The sequence below is a fragment of the Rhyacophila brunnea genome, unplaced genomic scaffold (assembly GCF_057557595.1).
Source record: "Rhyacophila brunnea isolate RB1 unplaced genomic scaffold, BYU_Rbru_1.0 scaffold_12, whole genome shotgun sequence".
NCBI lineage: Eukaryota > Metazoa > Arthropoda > Insecta > Trichoptera > Rhyacophilidae > Rhyacophila > Rhyacophila brunnea.
In genome coordinates, this window is record NW_028232774.1 from 36,107,480 (window position 1) to 36,125,027 (window position 17,548).

The 17,548-nt window shown below is 33.5% G+C and overlaps 1 protein-coding gene across 5 annotated transcripts in view; it reads left to right on the forward strand.

Annotated features, from left to right (window-relative positions):
- LOC147078104 (uncharacterized) overlaps positions 1-17,548 on the forward strand; it is a 265,519-nt gene that overhangs the window by 74,199 nt on the left and 173,772 nt on the right. For all 5 annotated transcript variants that reach the window (XM_085961205.1, XM_085961206.1, XM_085961208.1 and 2 more), the window contains one exon: positions 16,409-17,007. In XM_085961205.1, the coding sequence (XP_085817331.1) occupies positions 16,409-17,007 (599 nt within the window). The remainder of the gene's footprint in view (positions 1-16,408; positions 17,008-17,548) is intronic.

The window sequence follows — 17,548 nt, forward strand, 5'->3', positions numbered from 1 at the left end:
AATATTTTCATCCGACGCCATGACAAAACGAATCGACGTGCAGATACCTCGACTATCGCTCTCCGAATGGCAACGCGGCCGTAATTTCGTTCCACATACAGTTGAAAATTATTTGCCGTTTCACTTATGTACGCTCTTAAGGCTACACGTCGGCTGGGGCACGGTCTTAAACGACTGTGACTACGCGACGCGAAGATTGTGCTAAGGACGCGTGCATAATAAAACATAGTTTTTATCATAAAAATTCAACATCCATTTAATGTTAGGTTTATTGTTCTATTGGTAATAATAATAATAATATATTCATTGACATGTTATCTTTTTCAAGTAAATGGGTAACGTTTTTTAGTCATCTTTACACGATTTAAGAATTAATAACCCCGACGCCATCACAAAACAAATTGACGTGTTCACAGCTCGACTTTCGCTCTCCGATTGCCAGCGAGTCCAAAATTTCGTCGCACCTATAGTAAAAATTATTTGCCGTTTCACTGAAGTATGCTGTTAAACGTTTGATATTAAATTTTAATTATACTACAAAAACTACGTTGGTAACTAACTACCTCGTGTTTTCAATATCATACTATTCATGGTAAGATTAATATTATACATTATGTACTTATTTTTATCAGCCGTTAGAAAATTCTATAATCATTTGGTAAATTATAAATAAGTACGCTACTGTGTAGGTATGACGTTTCCTAGATTAAACTATGACAGAACAGTTAAGTCTGCGTCAGTGATAATAGCACCAAGATGATGCAATTTTCTCAATGGATCGTTATCTGAGAGACTTTGAGAAAAACCAAGGTTTTATGACTGCTGTATAACATTCAGTAGTCATATTACTTGGTCGTTGTTTATCAAATTGTATGTAGGTACGTTTACGATTATACATTATTATTAAAATAAGAAGTTTGCATTTCGGTGTTCGGTAATTAAAATTAACTTAAACATCTGGCCAGAAACTATTAATAACTAAATGTAAATATTGAGAATATTACACATTACTGTATATTACTTATTCTATCCACCTTGAGTCATATTATTATATTGTGTTCTACGCTGTGATACGCTAGTATTTTTTACAACGAGTGGTTATCACACGTTAAAGTTAAAGTTCCCACCACCACCCGTCATATATGCACAGCCGCTTTCTATGACGCTTTAAACGTGTCTGAAAGAAGTGATTTTAAGTGCTCATTCCGTCCCGAGACGGAGCCGCACGGGACTGACGCTACAACCATGCACCGTAGTGCTTAAAGAATAAAGTTAAGAAAGAATTTTTTTTTTGGACTGGCTCTACTGTCCGCTGACGTTAAGCGCTTTGTATACCCGCATACTGAGTGTCACAAATTCACGAGTCTACAGAAGAGTCGGGACTATCCCGCTCCCCATACTATCTTTCATTCATCATTCTCGAATGCCGCAAAGTTGGCCTCGGTTGCTATCAGATCTCCATCTAGTGTGAGGACGGACCCTGGCAAACAACTCCGCTCGTTCAAGTTCCATAAGCGGGCAATCCCAGAGGATGTGTTCAACATCTTGGTGGTCATGCCCGCAGGTACAACCCGGCCCATCTACTATCAAGCCAGACTCGTGGAGTCTGGCGGCGAAGTTGCCATGGCCGGCGAGGAACTGGCTAATCCAGTGCGAAGGTTGGAGTCTTCTAGTTTGGTGCCTGCAGAATACGTCTGCCGCCCCTTGGGGGAGGCGGTACACCTCGCCTGCCATGCCGCAAATGCGGTCTTGTACACATTGTCACTTACAGTCTTCCTGTAAGGAACGTCCTCGAATCTCTGCGGTGGTGTCAGATGGAAACCGGCGAGTGTTGTGCTGATCCCCCTCAAGAGGAGGGTGATCGATCCTCTGACTTGGATGTGCAGATCGACGGGTAGCACCCCCGCGAGTACGGCAAGTGCGTCAGTAGAAGTTGTGCGGTAGGCTTTGGTAAGCGAGATCAGCGCAAGTCGCTGCCCGCTTAGTAGTGCGCGTCTCACGTGAGATAAGGAACGTACATAGTATTATTTTCATGAACACTTTGAATAGTATAGGGTTTAAGCAGGTACTCACACAAGGGGTTGGAGGGGGGGTTTTAGGATTCGCACCCCCCCTCAAGAACCAAAAAAATATAAATTACAAAGGCGAATGGAATCTTCTTCTTTGTCAAGACATTATAACTGAGAATTATGACCCTGATGATTTGGCTGTTCAACAGCCTCCTCTCTTTCGGTATTCTACGACATGCAAACCCTAGTATGTCAGTGTGTAACTCATGAATTGTTTCAACTATCCTGAGGCATCAAATGTTTGCTTTAATATTCGAACTCGGATACAAACGGACACCAACGATCGCAATAATTATAATCTTATTCCACACGCATTCAATAACCGCTTGTAGATGCAACAGATCGCAATAACTCGTAGGTAAATATCCGTAGTTAAATGTGTAGGCCAGGTGTTTATCGCTAGACTCAATGTGCGGAGTATCTTAGCATGGGAAATGTATCCGGAAAAGTGCGGGTGTCCGTAGTTGAAGCAACGAGTAGGCGGAGTAAATGTGGAAGGTAGTGGCACAGTCTATAATAAAATATTGTTTAAGCATAGAAATATAAAAAGCAGTGGGGGGTGGTTTGGGCCCAGGGCTGAATTTTCCCTTCAAGTTACCCAGTTCATTTTTAAATAATACTTACCTTCCTTGCCATTTGTTCGAAAATTGGTAGGTATTCATAATCAAAACGAAATAAATTTTACATATCAGACTATTGACACTAAAAGAAGATGGAGATCCAATATAATACTGTCAACATTGCAAACTATTAGTTGAATAGGAATATGTAGAATACATTCGTCATAATATATGAAATTTAGATGTTTGATAAAATATTTTTTAATTAAACGAATAATTCACAATATTTTATATTGTATCATTCTTTGTTGAACATAATAGATAATTTGTCATATAAATCCAACATGTTTTCTTTTTGAAGTAAATGAGTATCGTTTTTAGTCATCTTTACGCGATTTAAGAATTAATACGCCCGTTGCCATCACGAAACAAATTGACGTATTTCCAGCTCGACGTTCTCTCTCCGAGTGGCAGCGAGTCCAAAATTTCGTCGCGCCTGTAGTTGAAAATTATTTGCCGTTTCAATGATGTATCACCTTAAACTGTATCCATTGCATTTCGACCAATGTACGTTGCCAATTAGCCACCTGCATCCTACCTAAACATATTTAACGCTGGATAATAATATTATGTAGTATTTATTTATAACCAATAAACTGAAGGTAGGTGAAGAGGAGCTCTAGATTTTCTGTACGTAAATTTACAGTTGGCACTTTTAGGCTGAGGGAGGGGGTGTTTAGTAGTTTAAAAATAACCACGGATCCGGCATTTTTATTCAGTACTACACCACTGGTTATTTTCTATGCAACGTTACTACATTCTATCAAGCTAGGGCTAAGTTTGTTTGCAACCTTGTATCTTGCATAGGTATGTAATTCTTACAAAACGGTTTGAAGAATTCAGGATACATGAGAAATATTTAACAACGATTTATGTAAAACCCAACAAATACTTGGCACACTATTGCATAATGCAATCTTATAATAATTATATGCGGATTGGTCATACAACCTTGGCGCTCTTTAGCAGTGTGTGTAACCAGAGCAGCCACCCGTAAAGAAAAAAAAGATAAATAAAATAGCGGGCTACCAACATTCTGGGGTCATTAATTTTTCGTTGTTTTTTTTTAAATTTCGCAACAATGAAATTATGTTTGTTAATCGCATCTCTTGAGAAAATAGTCTTGCAATACCACTAGTAAAATAATTCGAATTCGAATGCAGCCGGTTGTAAGTCACTGTTCATTCATAAATAAATAGGTGTTCGATTTTATGCGTTTAAAAATTAATAAATGTAAAAAATCTTAACACCACTGCACATGCATGTACTGAAATATGACTATATTCTAAAACATTGGAGTGAGAGGTTTATAAGAATACTATGTTATGTAATAAAAATATTTTATGCAGTCATAAAATGTTTAAAATAAATATAAAGGATAATAAGGCTTCAAAATGATATAAATAGATTATCTACAACGTTTAAGGAATGTCCAGGATCATGCTTTGAAAATACAATAAAAGTTCCATTTTGACCAACGCTGAGCATGTCCGCCCTTAAAACCCACACTATTTCATATGATTTGAAACATTTTAAGTATTTAATACCTGGGTACCTACTATATATACTGCTGAATTTTTATAGAAAATAATCGCACACTAAATTCATCGTAGGTACATAATATGTTTCGCGTGGGGTATTTTCCCTTTAATTATTGTAATACTTACTTAAAAAAACAATAATAATTACATTCGTCAATGTTAAAATATATCTAGGCATACATACATACAACATGTCCAAAAAGAAAATGATTCTGACAGTTAAGTCAAACAAAAAAATGTCAAAAGAAAATCGAATCTAAAATACCCATGCAAACTTTATCTGTCATGAAAATTTAAAATTGGAATTAACTGGAAAGGTAATTTGGACAAACAAACTTTTATAATATGCAGATGTCAGTTGAGTTGAGGCGAATTAAAAAAAGGGAAATCTAACAAACGCATTTTGATTTTATATATAAGTGTACTATCTATATATTGTGGAAAAGATACAAACAATAATTAATAACTTACATTTTATTTAAATGGCTATAATGCATGCAAGGTAGCTTATAAAAATACCACTAAATTCAATAACTATTGGTCTCCGAAATTGGCCATGTCAAAGGAGTGTTGTGGCGAAATAATTTCCTAAGTTATTCATTCGCGTTGTGCGGGTTGTCATCGGCCAGCAAAAAGCGCGCATAATCACTCCGCGATTGTTCTCATCTCGAGAGACAAGTGAAAGAAAGAGTCCGCCCAGCTTGAATTTCATTTACACTTACTCCGTTTGATGTCTCAATTTCACCAGCTGCCGATAACTTCTTACTCACAGTGTGCACGTGGATGCTGTTGGAATCGAATCGACAAGAAAATTAAAATTAATAAAACAGAGTTTCATTACATTAAAATAAAATTTACAATAGACAGACAAAGGCGGTAATGTAATGTTTTCATTTTTTGCGACATTTTACTTCAACATTTTTATTTATCACGAAAAAAAAACAAAATAATCTCTACATTATCATGATATAGGTATATTATCTACAATAATATAAGTCTATTCGTATTGTCACCATACCGGATACCGGAAACTAACAAGGTCTTTTCGAACGTGCACTTTGATTGCAACTTTTATAAATATATACAATGACTACATAATTTCTTTACAATATTTTCTCTGTCTCGTTTTCTATTCCGCGAAAAATATTCTTTTCGCATATTATTTTCCGTATACCCAGAGACTTAACATTCGGTACGCAGGTGCTAATGTGGAGACAATATTATTATGTTCTATTAAAATTTAGGGACGTTCGGTATATTTTAAAATGAGTTCTCAATATAAGTATTTTTTTTATTGAGGACACGATTGAGATGAATAATATTTTTTTTCATGTACGATTTCTTCAATGTAAAAATAAGTGTCGTCGATCTATTTTTCGAGATTGCCTTTGGAAAGAGGTGGTAACGCCAAAAGTGGTTTCTGATGGTTTGTTGTTTAATGAGTCCCCACTAATAAAATATAAATAATAATGACACTTACACCCATGTATTTAGTTTCAACGGATGTTTGTTTATAACACAGTTACCAACCAAATACTGTTATCAGTATTAGTAGAAAATGAATTTTGACTTATAATTTGATGAAGAAGAAAAATATTGACTAAAACAAAAAATTACCATTTTCGCCCCTGAGTGGAGGGAGGGTATTGGCCTCCACGCGACGAAGCTTATATTTACAGATGCCACTTAAGAGATTATCAGTCATTCACCTAACCTAACCTATCGAATAGTCGCTTTGATGGTAATTCAAATTAAAACAGATTGTTATATTCACCAGATACGGGAATCAAATCCGTATCTATGGTTTGAGAGACGGCAACGCTACCACTACCCTACCGTTGGGACGACCCTGGAATAACTTAAATTAAACCCTAAGACAATGAATCCCATTATTTTCTGGTTTGACGAAAGCTTTGAAATATTTTGTAAAATCTCTGGGAGACTCTACCTCACTGCACATACTATATTAGATAACTGGGGTACAAAATACACTACGCATGGCAATACTGATTAAGAATATTGCACCTTTGTATTTATACATTTTTATAACGTTTTTAAAAATAATAACCGCCACGCAAATATCTAACCAAGTCAGACTTATTTTATTGCGTCATTGTTTTATTAATAGGTCATACGAAAACCTTAATTTACAAAAAAAAAAACTGTCGAAAAATTTAACTTTTTATAAACCTTTTACAAATTCTCTCATAACCACGGACAGTTAAGTAGTCATCCAGGTTATAGCTTGTTGAATGCAAAATAGTTTGTTTTGGGTTTATCAAGTTTGAATATTCAATCCAAATCATATACTTACCTGTGTGATGTTAGTGTATATGGAAAATTTCGAGTAATAAAAACTTTTGCCAATAATAAAATTGATAAAATAAGATAATCCTTGGTAACCATGTAATTTAATAGCCATACAAATATATTTTCACAATAATTTATTTCCTCATCATTCCTTATTGTAACATTACATATAGGTACCTTATGTAAATAATTAAATCGGGTCATTTTACTGAATCTGAAATATATAAAATACCATTATCTTTGATGAAACACGTGTACCTTTATGACAAGCAACTCTTATGCAAAATTTGAATTTCGAACAGAAAAATTGTAAAGTTCGCTGTTCACGGTCACACAAGTAAGTAAGTACGACATTGCGGCACATTGACACGCCGATGCGTTGGCAAAAATTTCACTCTCGCTGCTCTTCTGCTCACACAATTTATTCGATTCCTGTGTGTGTTGGTAAGAATTCGTCAGAGTCGATTATTCCATTGTTTTCTCGGCCGTAGGTCTTTACCCTACCTTCCATTGTTTCGGCTTCGCGAGGGTCGCCGCTCTGCTGGGTGGACGATGCACGCAACGCCTTAAACAGCTGACTTCGCTCTGATGAAAAACGTTTTTTGTCATATCAGTCGATTGCGAAATATTAACTTGTCTCGTTTTACAGTTTCCATTCTTAGTTTTCAGTATTTTTTCTAATATTAAAATAGCGGGAATCGATTGTGTCATCGTTGAATGATTGGAAGACCTATACATACCTATATAAAATCAAATTACGAACACATTACATGTGACAAAAGTTTATACTTACTATTAATTTTATTTGTGCAAATTATAGAATTTGATCAAAAATTAGAGCATTCTACTACCCATACCTACATGGTGGTTTAAAAAGATAATAAAGTTCTTCAGATTCAGTTAAATAAAAGCTGTGTCATTTAAATTGCTTTGAGCTTTTACAATTATTTTTTTTACGATAGCAGTTTATATGCCATGTAGACAATTATATTAAATACCTTTTTCTGTAGCATCTGCTTTTCGAACCAATATTTATTGTTATTTTAAATTTGAAATTTTCATGCATTTCGATGCATCATTATCACACACTAAGATTATATTGGGTTATTTTAGGTTGGGTTAGGTTAGGTTAGGTTTTACTATACAATTAAATGTGTCGAACATTTTTCGATTAAACGATGTTAGTTGTTTTAAATAAGCACAGATCAGGTATGTTATTTTTTTTATATTCAGAATATTTATCGCTAAACTCAATTTTACAACGTTTTTCTTAGCTTGTATTCTTATTTGTCCGGTGGTTGTTTGTCCGGTACAAATCTTGCAATCGATTTTTAACTAACTTCTCGACTAACTAGACATTTGAAACTTTTAGAATATATCAGAACGATGCCAATACATTTTTTAATACTTTTAGCCATCTTTAAGTAGAATTTAATTCATTTTCAGTTAATTCTGTTTTGTATGAAGAGTTATTTTGATACCATTATTGGTTGCTGGGGGGTCCTAGCAACTAAATTATTAATAATATATACGTGCGTTACTATGGAAATCAATATGGAATGACATTTCATTATTCAGTATTTCTATCAAGTACATTTTTTTTGATCGTTTAAGCTAGTCAAGTCAAGTTTATATGATTCAACAGAAAATTTTAAAACTTATCTGTGCTTATCCTCGAATTTAAAGTGATTTGTTAGTACATTTATACTGTTTATTATTGACTTTTTTGTTATTAGTTATTATGAACTCATTCAGACTTAAATGAAATTTATTTTCACTATGACTTCTATATCAGTAGAATTCACATGGATATTGGACCGTCCATCTTGAGCTAGCTAAATTTTGTTCTCTGTGACTGTCAACCTGAACAAATACCTTGAGCTATTTCAGGTTCTCATCCTCTTTTCGGGCTACCAAAATATTGATCGGTGAAAAAATGACAAGCTCTCTGACATGGACTGGTTTATTTGTTCGACCGATATTAATGAATCAACATTATCATCACAATACTTTTTGCTTCTGGTTTGTCACACTTTCATCAGCAACTGTTAAATAGTGTTAATGTAACCTACTCATTTTTCGTTATTTTGTAAGCTAGGAAGGCTTTTCGGCCACCCTCTTAGCTAACCTTCCGTAATTAAATATGTGTTGAAATGTTAAAGCCTTAAAACAAATTAATTCTATTTTCGGGACCCCCCAATTGTGTATATATATTATAATTCAGTGACAAAGATACGACATAAATAGTCCATACTAAACTTTTTCAGTTAAACGTATTTTTTTGTTTTCATAGAACTAATACTATAATGTGTAATGTGTACAAATTTAATTTAACCCTGCCTTATCCTTGTTAAAAAATATTCGTTTATCTATAAAATATCTAAAGTTATGCCATAATTTCAGATACTTTGCGTTAAGGAATTTAAAAAAAACAAACTTACACTATCTCAATAATATGTAATCTTAATTCAACAAAAACAAATAAGTATGACTGAAAAAGTGTGCACTATTTTTGTATAACCCATAGCATACTTTAACTATTATGGGTTGATTTAAGGATTTAAGCAAGGCTTAATAGAAATTTTAAAAACTAACCAGCACCATCTGCAAATTGTATTCTTAGTTCAGTGCGACTGACAAACTTTCGCACTATTTATGTAGAATATTAACGGCCTACCTCCACCCTTCGCCACTGATATAATATTATGAATATTATAAATTATGTGTAAAGACGGTACCTACATCAGTGAAACGGCAAATAATTTTCAACTATAGGCGTATTGTTGTTTTTATTTAATAAAACGCAATTTTTTATAGTACTTATTCCACTTTTAATTAAAATATTAGGACCGGTTTCGTCCGCCTCAGTGGTTTTTGCCTTTATATTTGGTTTTATTTAATAAAATTGCGTTTTATTAAATAAAAACAACGATACAATGCAGTTCCACCATGAATTGACAGTTAACAAAATAAAAATAACTATAGGCGTGACGAAATTTTGGACTCGCTGGCATTCGGAGAGCGAACGTCAAGGTGTCAATACGTCAATTTCTTTTGTGATGGCGACGGGGGTTTTAATTCTTAAATCGTGTAAAGATGACTAAAAACGTTACCCATTTACATGAAAAAGAAAACATGTCGATGAATATATTATTATTGTTACTAATAGAACAATAAACAGAACATTAAATGGACGCATGTTGGATTTATATGACAAATTATATTTCGTTCGGCATTTGCACCCGCGACCCGCAATCCGTCCATCGCCTAGCCACGATCTTTTTCGACCATGCATCAACTCTGAGGAGCCTTAACTTTTTGCTATTCATTCTAAAGAAACCCCAAAGCCCAGAGGTGTCAAAATATTGCTACCCACTCTTAGATAATATAATATTTTTTTACTCTGTCCTTGTTTTGTCCTTAAATAGCGGAGGTAGTGTTTAGCTGCGGTGGTTGTGAGTTATGACGTCACTCCGCAGTTCTCTCGAGCTGTAAATTAAAACAAATAAACCGTTTTCCGGCCGCAGACAAGTCACCACCCAACAACCGGGAATAATAATAATTATTATGCTCCATTGTTCTCTGCAATGTGGTGCGGTGGAGACACTGCAAGCGCATGGTTTTACTTCATCCGACTTAGTAATATTTACGTGTATCAACGTATACCTACTTACTTTTATAACTTAGTATTACTAATATAATATCCTAGTAATAAATATATATTTTGCAACGCTTCTAGTGAGTCATTGTGTTATCTGTAATTTAAATCTAATGTAATTTAAAAAGATGAACACAAATCAAACAAGATCTAAAATTATTTTAGTATGATGCAGGTGGTAGTATGTAATATAACTTGCAGAAAACGTTATGTCAAAAAATACCCGTTTTTGAAATTAGAATGCAATTTGATGGATTTTAAGAATCTCTATCGTTTGAAAAAAACGCTGTCACATTCCATATTATAACTATTTTTTACGTAATTTGAAGATGTCAATTTGAATCAAGTACATTTATCTCAAACTCTTTACGTAGTTAGTATGAACACTTTGTTAAGCTGTTATATTAATATCACTTTTAGGGCTAAGAAACACGAAACCTGCAATGGTAGTAGACCAGTTTTTTACATAGATAATATTGTGATGTATAATCTGGCACAGGGAGCTCAGAACTGTTCTGTGATCTGCAGGGCTCGAAATGGACTGAAACGCACCGGAGCGTCGTTCCGGTTCATAAAATCCACAAAATTATCGCTCCGTCTTGTGGAAATATTAATTTGACCATATGAGCTAGATATTTCATATGATAAAAAAATAACACACTTATTTTTATAAATCACATTAACAATTAATGTAGTATAGTATAATATAAGTAGTTGATATTTTCGTAAAATTATCGAGCGCTCCGGTTCGTAAAATTTTCCATTTCGAGCGCTGGTGATCTGGCATCATGGCCTCCACAAAGAGAGATCTGAGAGGTTTCTATCCTGAAGCTACGGGCTTAAGGGGGCCCGACGTGGTGGGTCGATCAGATAAATGAGATAAAACACACATCACAAATTTGTTCTAATATTTAAAAAGTGCTTTTTTACTGCGAACAATGTAACATTTTAAAATGTATGGTTTTGCGTTGCAATTTTTGATAACAATTATTGTGTGTCGATACTCGATAATTCCATATTTCAAATGAATGTATTAAAAAATATATGTATTATAAAAACGCTAAAATACACTGAATACCTACCCTTATTTTACCTCAAACACCATTTAGAAAATGCTACTGTAGAGCGTCACACTGCCTTTAACCTAAGCGATAGGTAGGGGGGCCGCCAAAGATTATAGCCTGGGGCCCGATTCGGGATGTGGGGGCCATGTCCGACATAGTCAAACCGCGGCAAACTATGCCGTGTGTCGCTTTCTTTTATTTTTTTTGTATTCCCTGTTTCTGAATTTCCATGCTGTGGAAATGTCTCTATTAAGTTAAATTACAGAGTTTTCCATGATTTTCTCAATGCATCGCGACTATAAGCATACTGTATACTGATTAGAGACTATTAAAAAAAATGTATTTTGATCAGTAGTGGAATTGATCATTTACTTATATTTTACCTTTGACTCTCGACCTACAATTAAATATTTATACTTGGTCTTATCTAATGTATATTTTTTCGTAAATTAACGCTAGACAATTCTACCGGAAGTGTCTCAATTGTTATTTTATCCGTTTTTGATTCATAAGCAAAGTTGTGACTGGTTTTAGTAGACACTTCCACGTACGTTGTCTAAAAATAATCTTCAAGGTCCGTCTTCGGTAGATGCAAGATCAGATAAGTTAATAATTATGGTTTACACCAACAATCACGACCGGGGAGGTCCGTATTAAATTTACTATGTCAAAGTTTTTGTTCATCCTTGGATTGATCATTTAAATATCGGTAAAAAATAAATATTTGTCATAAATACCATTAGACACAACTCTTTATCTTAGAAATGTGTGGTAGATACCTAATTAACTTGTTTTACAGGAGTTATTTATTATACTTATAGGTATTTAGTATACAAAATATGCAGATATATATCAGGTTGTTAGCCTATTATAACGTCACTGTACAGGCCAATTGCCGTAACTCTCATCCTCACCAAAGTGACATTTTGATGGTAATGGACTTTGGCATACTCTTACACGAACTGGCCAAGTATCATAAATCCTAAATCAACTATTTTTTAAGCCATTTGTAACATGACATAAAATATTCCAGCCAAATTCTGTAACCCTCTCTAAAATTAAGAAACAAGGTACGTACACCCACTCAATTTGTAATAATATATATAAAATAATAAATAAATATTATATAAAATAATAAGTAAATCCAATGCCCACAGTTTTTTTTCACTTCCTGAACAATTTGATATTTGAGGGTTACGCTACTTGGCCTGTACAGTGACGATATCACATAATCTTGTATTTTCCTTTTGTAATAATTAACCTCAGATTAATATTTGTAGGACCACAAATATTTTAAAAACACCATTGTGTTCATATTGCATCGAAACCTATTAACCACACCACCATTGTTTTAATTTTTGATAAGTAATATAAATATAGAAGGTAGGTGCTATTTTTTTAGATACGGATAATTAAATATATTTAGTAATAAATCTTTTTTTTTCGACCATGTCCGATCCTGATAGGATCATATGGGCCTCCGCAGAGTAGAGCTTTTGTTTTTTACGAGAAATGGATGTCAGCCACTTGCTCAACCTATTAGGTCCATACCCTGACACACACAAATTGAAAAACAATATATTGTGTACTTGCCAGACCCAGGATTCGAACCTGGGACCCACGGCTTTATATTCCAATGCTTAAGCCGCGCGGCCACCATTTACATTTGTAATAATAATGTAATTATTAATCTATCGTTTATAACTTTCCTATATATTTTTAAGTAGATATCTAGATATAATGATGGGTATCGGTAAAATGAAAATTGGCTTTATCGTTATACGAATGATGGTTATTGACTATGCATCCAACCTCTCAAATCCTGGACTTATTATCTTGATAAAATATAATTTCTGACAGGCCTCTACCGTGAGGCAAGTATTGTTTCTAATCATTACCCAGTCTATTTAGGGGAACCTTTTCTAAACACTATTTTTCTTAATATCGAAATAATAAAAAAAATATGATTCATTCGATAGATGGATAGGTATATTTCTATAAATTATATATTTTTCTGAATATTTGTTTATTTATTCAATCGTAAGACGGTTTTTTTATAAGTCATGTCAAACAAAATATCGAAACTACGTAGGTACTATATCGAAGACATATAAGCGAAAATCATCTGTTTTTTGCATCACGTTACTATAATACAGTATATTGTATATATAACCACGTTCAATCCTAATATGGTCATAATAATATACTTATACATATATTATATGCCTTCAAGGTAAGCCTTGTATTAACATTTTTTTTACGAGAAATTGATGTTAGCCACTAATTGGACATCCTATTAGGTCCATACTCTAGGTCCAAATATACATTGAAGAAAAAAGTGTAGGTAGGTATATTTGTTTTTTTTTCAGAATACTATTTAAATTATTGGAAATTGATTTGACCACTTGAATATAACATACTTTGCACTGCGAAAACAAATGTATGTCGCATTGTATCACGTCTTTAATTGTAATTATAATATTAAATTAGAAAATAATACTTGAAAACTCTATGCATGCACTTGAAAAATAAATTATTCTAATGAATATTTTTCCCATCACAAAATTAATGATAAAATAATTACAAGATAAAAAGAACTTTTATATACAACGTTTTTAAATTCTGTTGAACCATATAAACTTGACTTGACTAGCTTAAACGATCAAAAAATTTGTACTTGACATGTCATATTAATTTCCATAGTAACGCACGTATATATTAATAATTTAGTTGCTAGGACCAATAATGGTGTCGAAATAACTTTTCATTCAAAATAGATAGACATTTGAAACTTTTAGAATATATCAGAACACGATGCCAATGCATTTTTTAAATACTTTTAGACATCTTTAAGTAGAATTAATTTCATTTTCTGTTAATTCTGTTTTGTATGAAAAGTTATTTTGGAAGAAATCCGTAATCCAATCCACTATTATTGGTTGCCAGGAAATTATTAATATATAATATCTACGTGCGTTACTATGGAAATCAATATGAGTGTCAAAATAACATTTCAATATTATTTCTATCAAATACAATTTTTTTTTGATCGTTTAAGCTAGTCAAATCAAGTTAATATAATTCAACAGAAAATTTAAAAACGTTGTATATAGAAAGTTCGTTTTATCTTGTAATTTATTAAGTTTTAAAGTTATAAGCTATTATTATACTGATTAGTTTCAAATAAGACAAGGGTGTCGTTTTTTGATTGTTCAAATATTTGATTGCGTTATTTTTTTTTAATATTTGACTACCTAATTAAAATTCAAGCTGCGGATATGAATGCTATATGTACAAGTACGCTAGTATGGAGAGTAAATTCATGTGTCTTTCGTGGAAATTTCATTTCCCGGTACACATAAAGATGGAGCATTATTTTTGTCAGCATTGCATCCGAAACGAGAACAATTGAAGTGATTTTCGCTCGAAAGTTTGACATACTTGGAATGTAAAAACGGCATACTGAGAACGCGATAATTTATTCGCATTCGCGGATTCACAGAAGCCTAAATGTTTATTTGTTGTTTTTCACTGCAAAGTTCCAGGTATGAGGGAATGAATGGAATATCTTTTGCGATTTATTGCTCTGCGAACTGCTACACAGCAACACGATAGTATTAATATTGAAAGTCGATCAAAATACTCAGGAAAATATAATATATATTTTACCTAATATGACTGACTGTTAAGAGCGTACATAAGTGAAACGGCAAATAATTTTATTTTCAACAGTATGTGGGACGAAATTTCGCAGTCGTCGCCAGTCGGAGAGCGATAGTCGACCTGTTCGCACGTCAATTTGTTTTGTGATGGCGTCGGAGGAATATATTCTTAAATCGTGTAAAGATGACTAAAAAAGGTTCCGCATGTACTTAAAAAAGAAAACATGTCAAAGAATATACTTACTATTATTATTACGAATATAATAATAAACATAACATTAAAAGGACGCATGTTGAATTTTTATGACAAATTATATTTCGTTCGGCTCGCGTCATTTGCACAATCGGCGCATCGCCATATTCATATCATATATCATATCGTCTCTGTTTTGGCAGAACACACTAACTGGAGAATACTAGTTTTGAGTAATTTAACTTTGGAGTTGTTAAAATGTTTGAAATGGTCTATCATGTGAGTTTATTAAAAATCGTAAAAAGGATGACTTTAAAATAAAGACTGTTTATTTATTAAGAAGGTTTCCAGACGGTAAAGTTTGAAATAAGGAACATTTTGGTAGAACTAACTCAATATGTCATTTTTTCAAATTAGTGTCTTCTGCCAGAACAGTGACGATATTCGCTCTAGTAATTAATCGATATTATCAAAACATAATGTCAACTGAATGCATAACTAGTATTCTAACTCACATTTGAAATATTTTACAAAAGTGTTTTTTGAAACAGCATAATTAATTATTTAGTGCCTACTTTTATTTATAAATTTATACAGCACTTTTTTCATCAACAGTTAAATTATGATGTATACATTTATTTATATTAATAATACATAATTTAAGTAGGTTGTTTCAAAGAACTCCTAAAATAAATCAAATCTTAGAAGAGTTCTGTATTCAGCTGACGAAAGTAAACGTAGTAAAACTATCTACCTATTTCAGCGCATATTCTATTTTATACACAAAACTGCTTACGGCCTATACGGCAGCTAAATAGGGTAAGAAAGTATCGAATTAATAACACTTATTGTAACAATTACAATAAGTTAGTCGCCCGAACTGTTAAAACTGTCTATCTTGGTCTAAAATTTATCACAGCCAAGAGAGGTGCTGTTAAAACATAGCACTTATTTTAACAAGTATAACTAAATTATTGTAATTGTTACAATACGTGTTAATAATTCGATACTTTCTTATCCTATTTAGCTGCCACTTTATGGAAAACAGCCACTGCTTTCAAAAGTTTGTATGATCATACACATCCTTTCGTTTGGCACTCTTTATAATTTGCCGCCTCAAAGCAACCCATGGTCTGCCTACCCTCATATTTACCTAATTAAATTATAAGCATTTTTATAGTGCAAGTAATTGAAAGTGATTATGGTTTTTAATAGATCATTAAGCAAACTGAACTCATAATAAATATGTAATTAAATGATGTTACATAACGTTTCCTATTTTTCTTTCCAGTATGTTGGAAGCAGGCGGATCACCGCGGGCGGCACGCCAATCGCCTCCTACCTACCACCGATCCTACGAGCAGTACGTCCATGGATCTTCGCAGAGCCCCAACCATATACAACCCCACCAGCAGCAACCATCTCAACCTGCACCGCCTCAAGCCCAAGACCAGAACTGTCTCCCAAACCACCACGATAACTCGCTTATGACACAGCAGATCATGCACTCGATATCAGGCAATGAGATGAACTCAATGCAACCTGTCCATTTGCTGAGTGGAATAAAACACGGCGACGATCACGGTATGCAATGGTCACACCATGCTATGGGGTACAGTATCGACTATGGCGCAAGACCTACCGCGCATTACGATCCGTCAAGACTTACGATCGCCGATTATCGAATGCCGTTCGATGCTGGGAGGGACTATCAAGGATCTCCGTACCCGAGGACAGCGTTTGGGAGTAAGATCGGGCAGGCGAAGGCACTGAAGGAGGCCAGGATCAGGAGGCCTATGAACGCCTTCATGGTGTGGGCGAAGGTAGAGAGGAAGAAGTTGGCTGACGAAAATCCTGACTTGCACAATGCAGATCTCAGTAAAATGCTAGGTGAGTGATTTTATTTTAATATTGTTTTGTTTGTTTTCATTATTTATAGATACATTTCTTAAGAAAATAGATCATTTTCGATTTCTCATAAATGTCCCTAGTTTATGCAGAATGTGTATTCATTATTTCAAACGTGTAAGTACCTAAATAAACTTTTTAGCATATTATGTACCGACATAATTAAATATTATTAAAACCATCGAATTAAAAATTTTCAACGAATATTCATTGTATCCAATATATCACTAAATTAATAACAATAAATGAATAATGATGAATTATTGCTAGTAATAATTATTTTTACTATATTTGTATACCTACCTACTTGAGATCTAATGTATATTAAGTCTAAAAATAAAACTTAAATAAAAGTTAAATTTAAGATTTTTCAGACGTTTTATGTAGGCTATCACCTTTAATGATTTAAAAATTTCAAGTTTCTGTTATGAGTAGACTTAAAAGGTGAGTATTTGACTCTGAAAGATCAGAGAAAGTCAGGGCCGGGCAGTTTTTCATAGGGAAAAAATGAAAAAATATACAT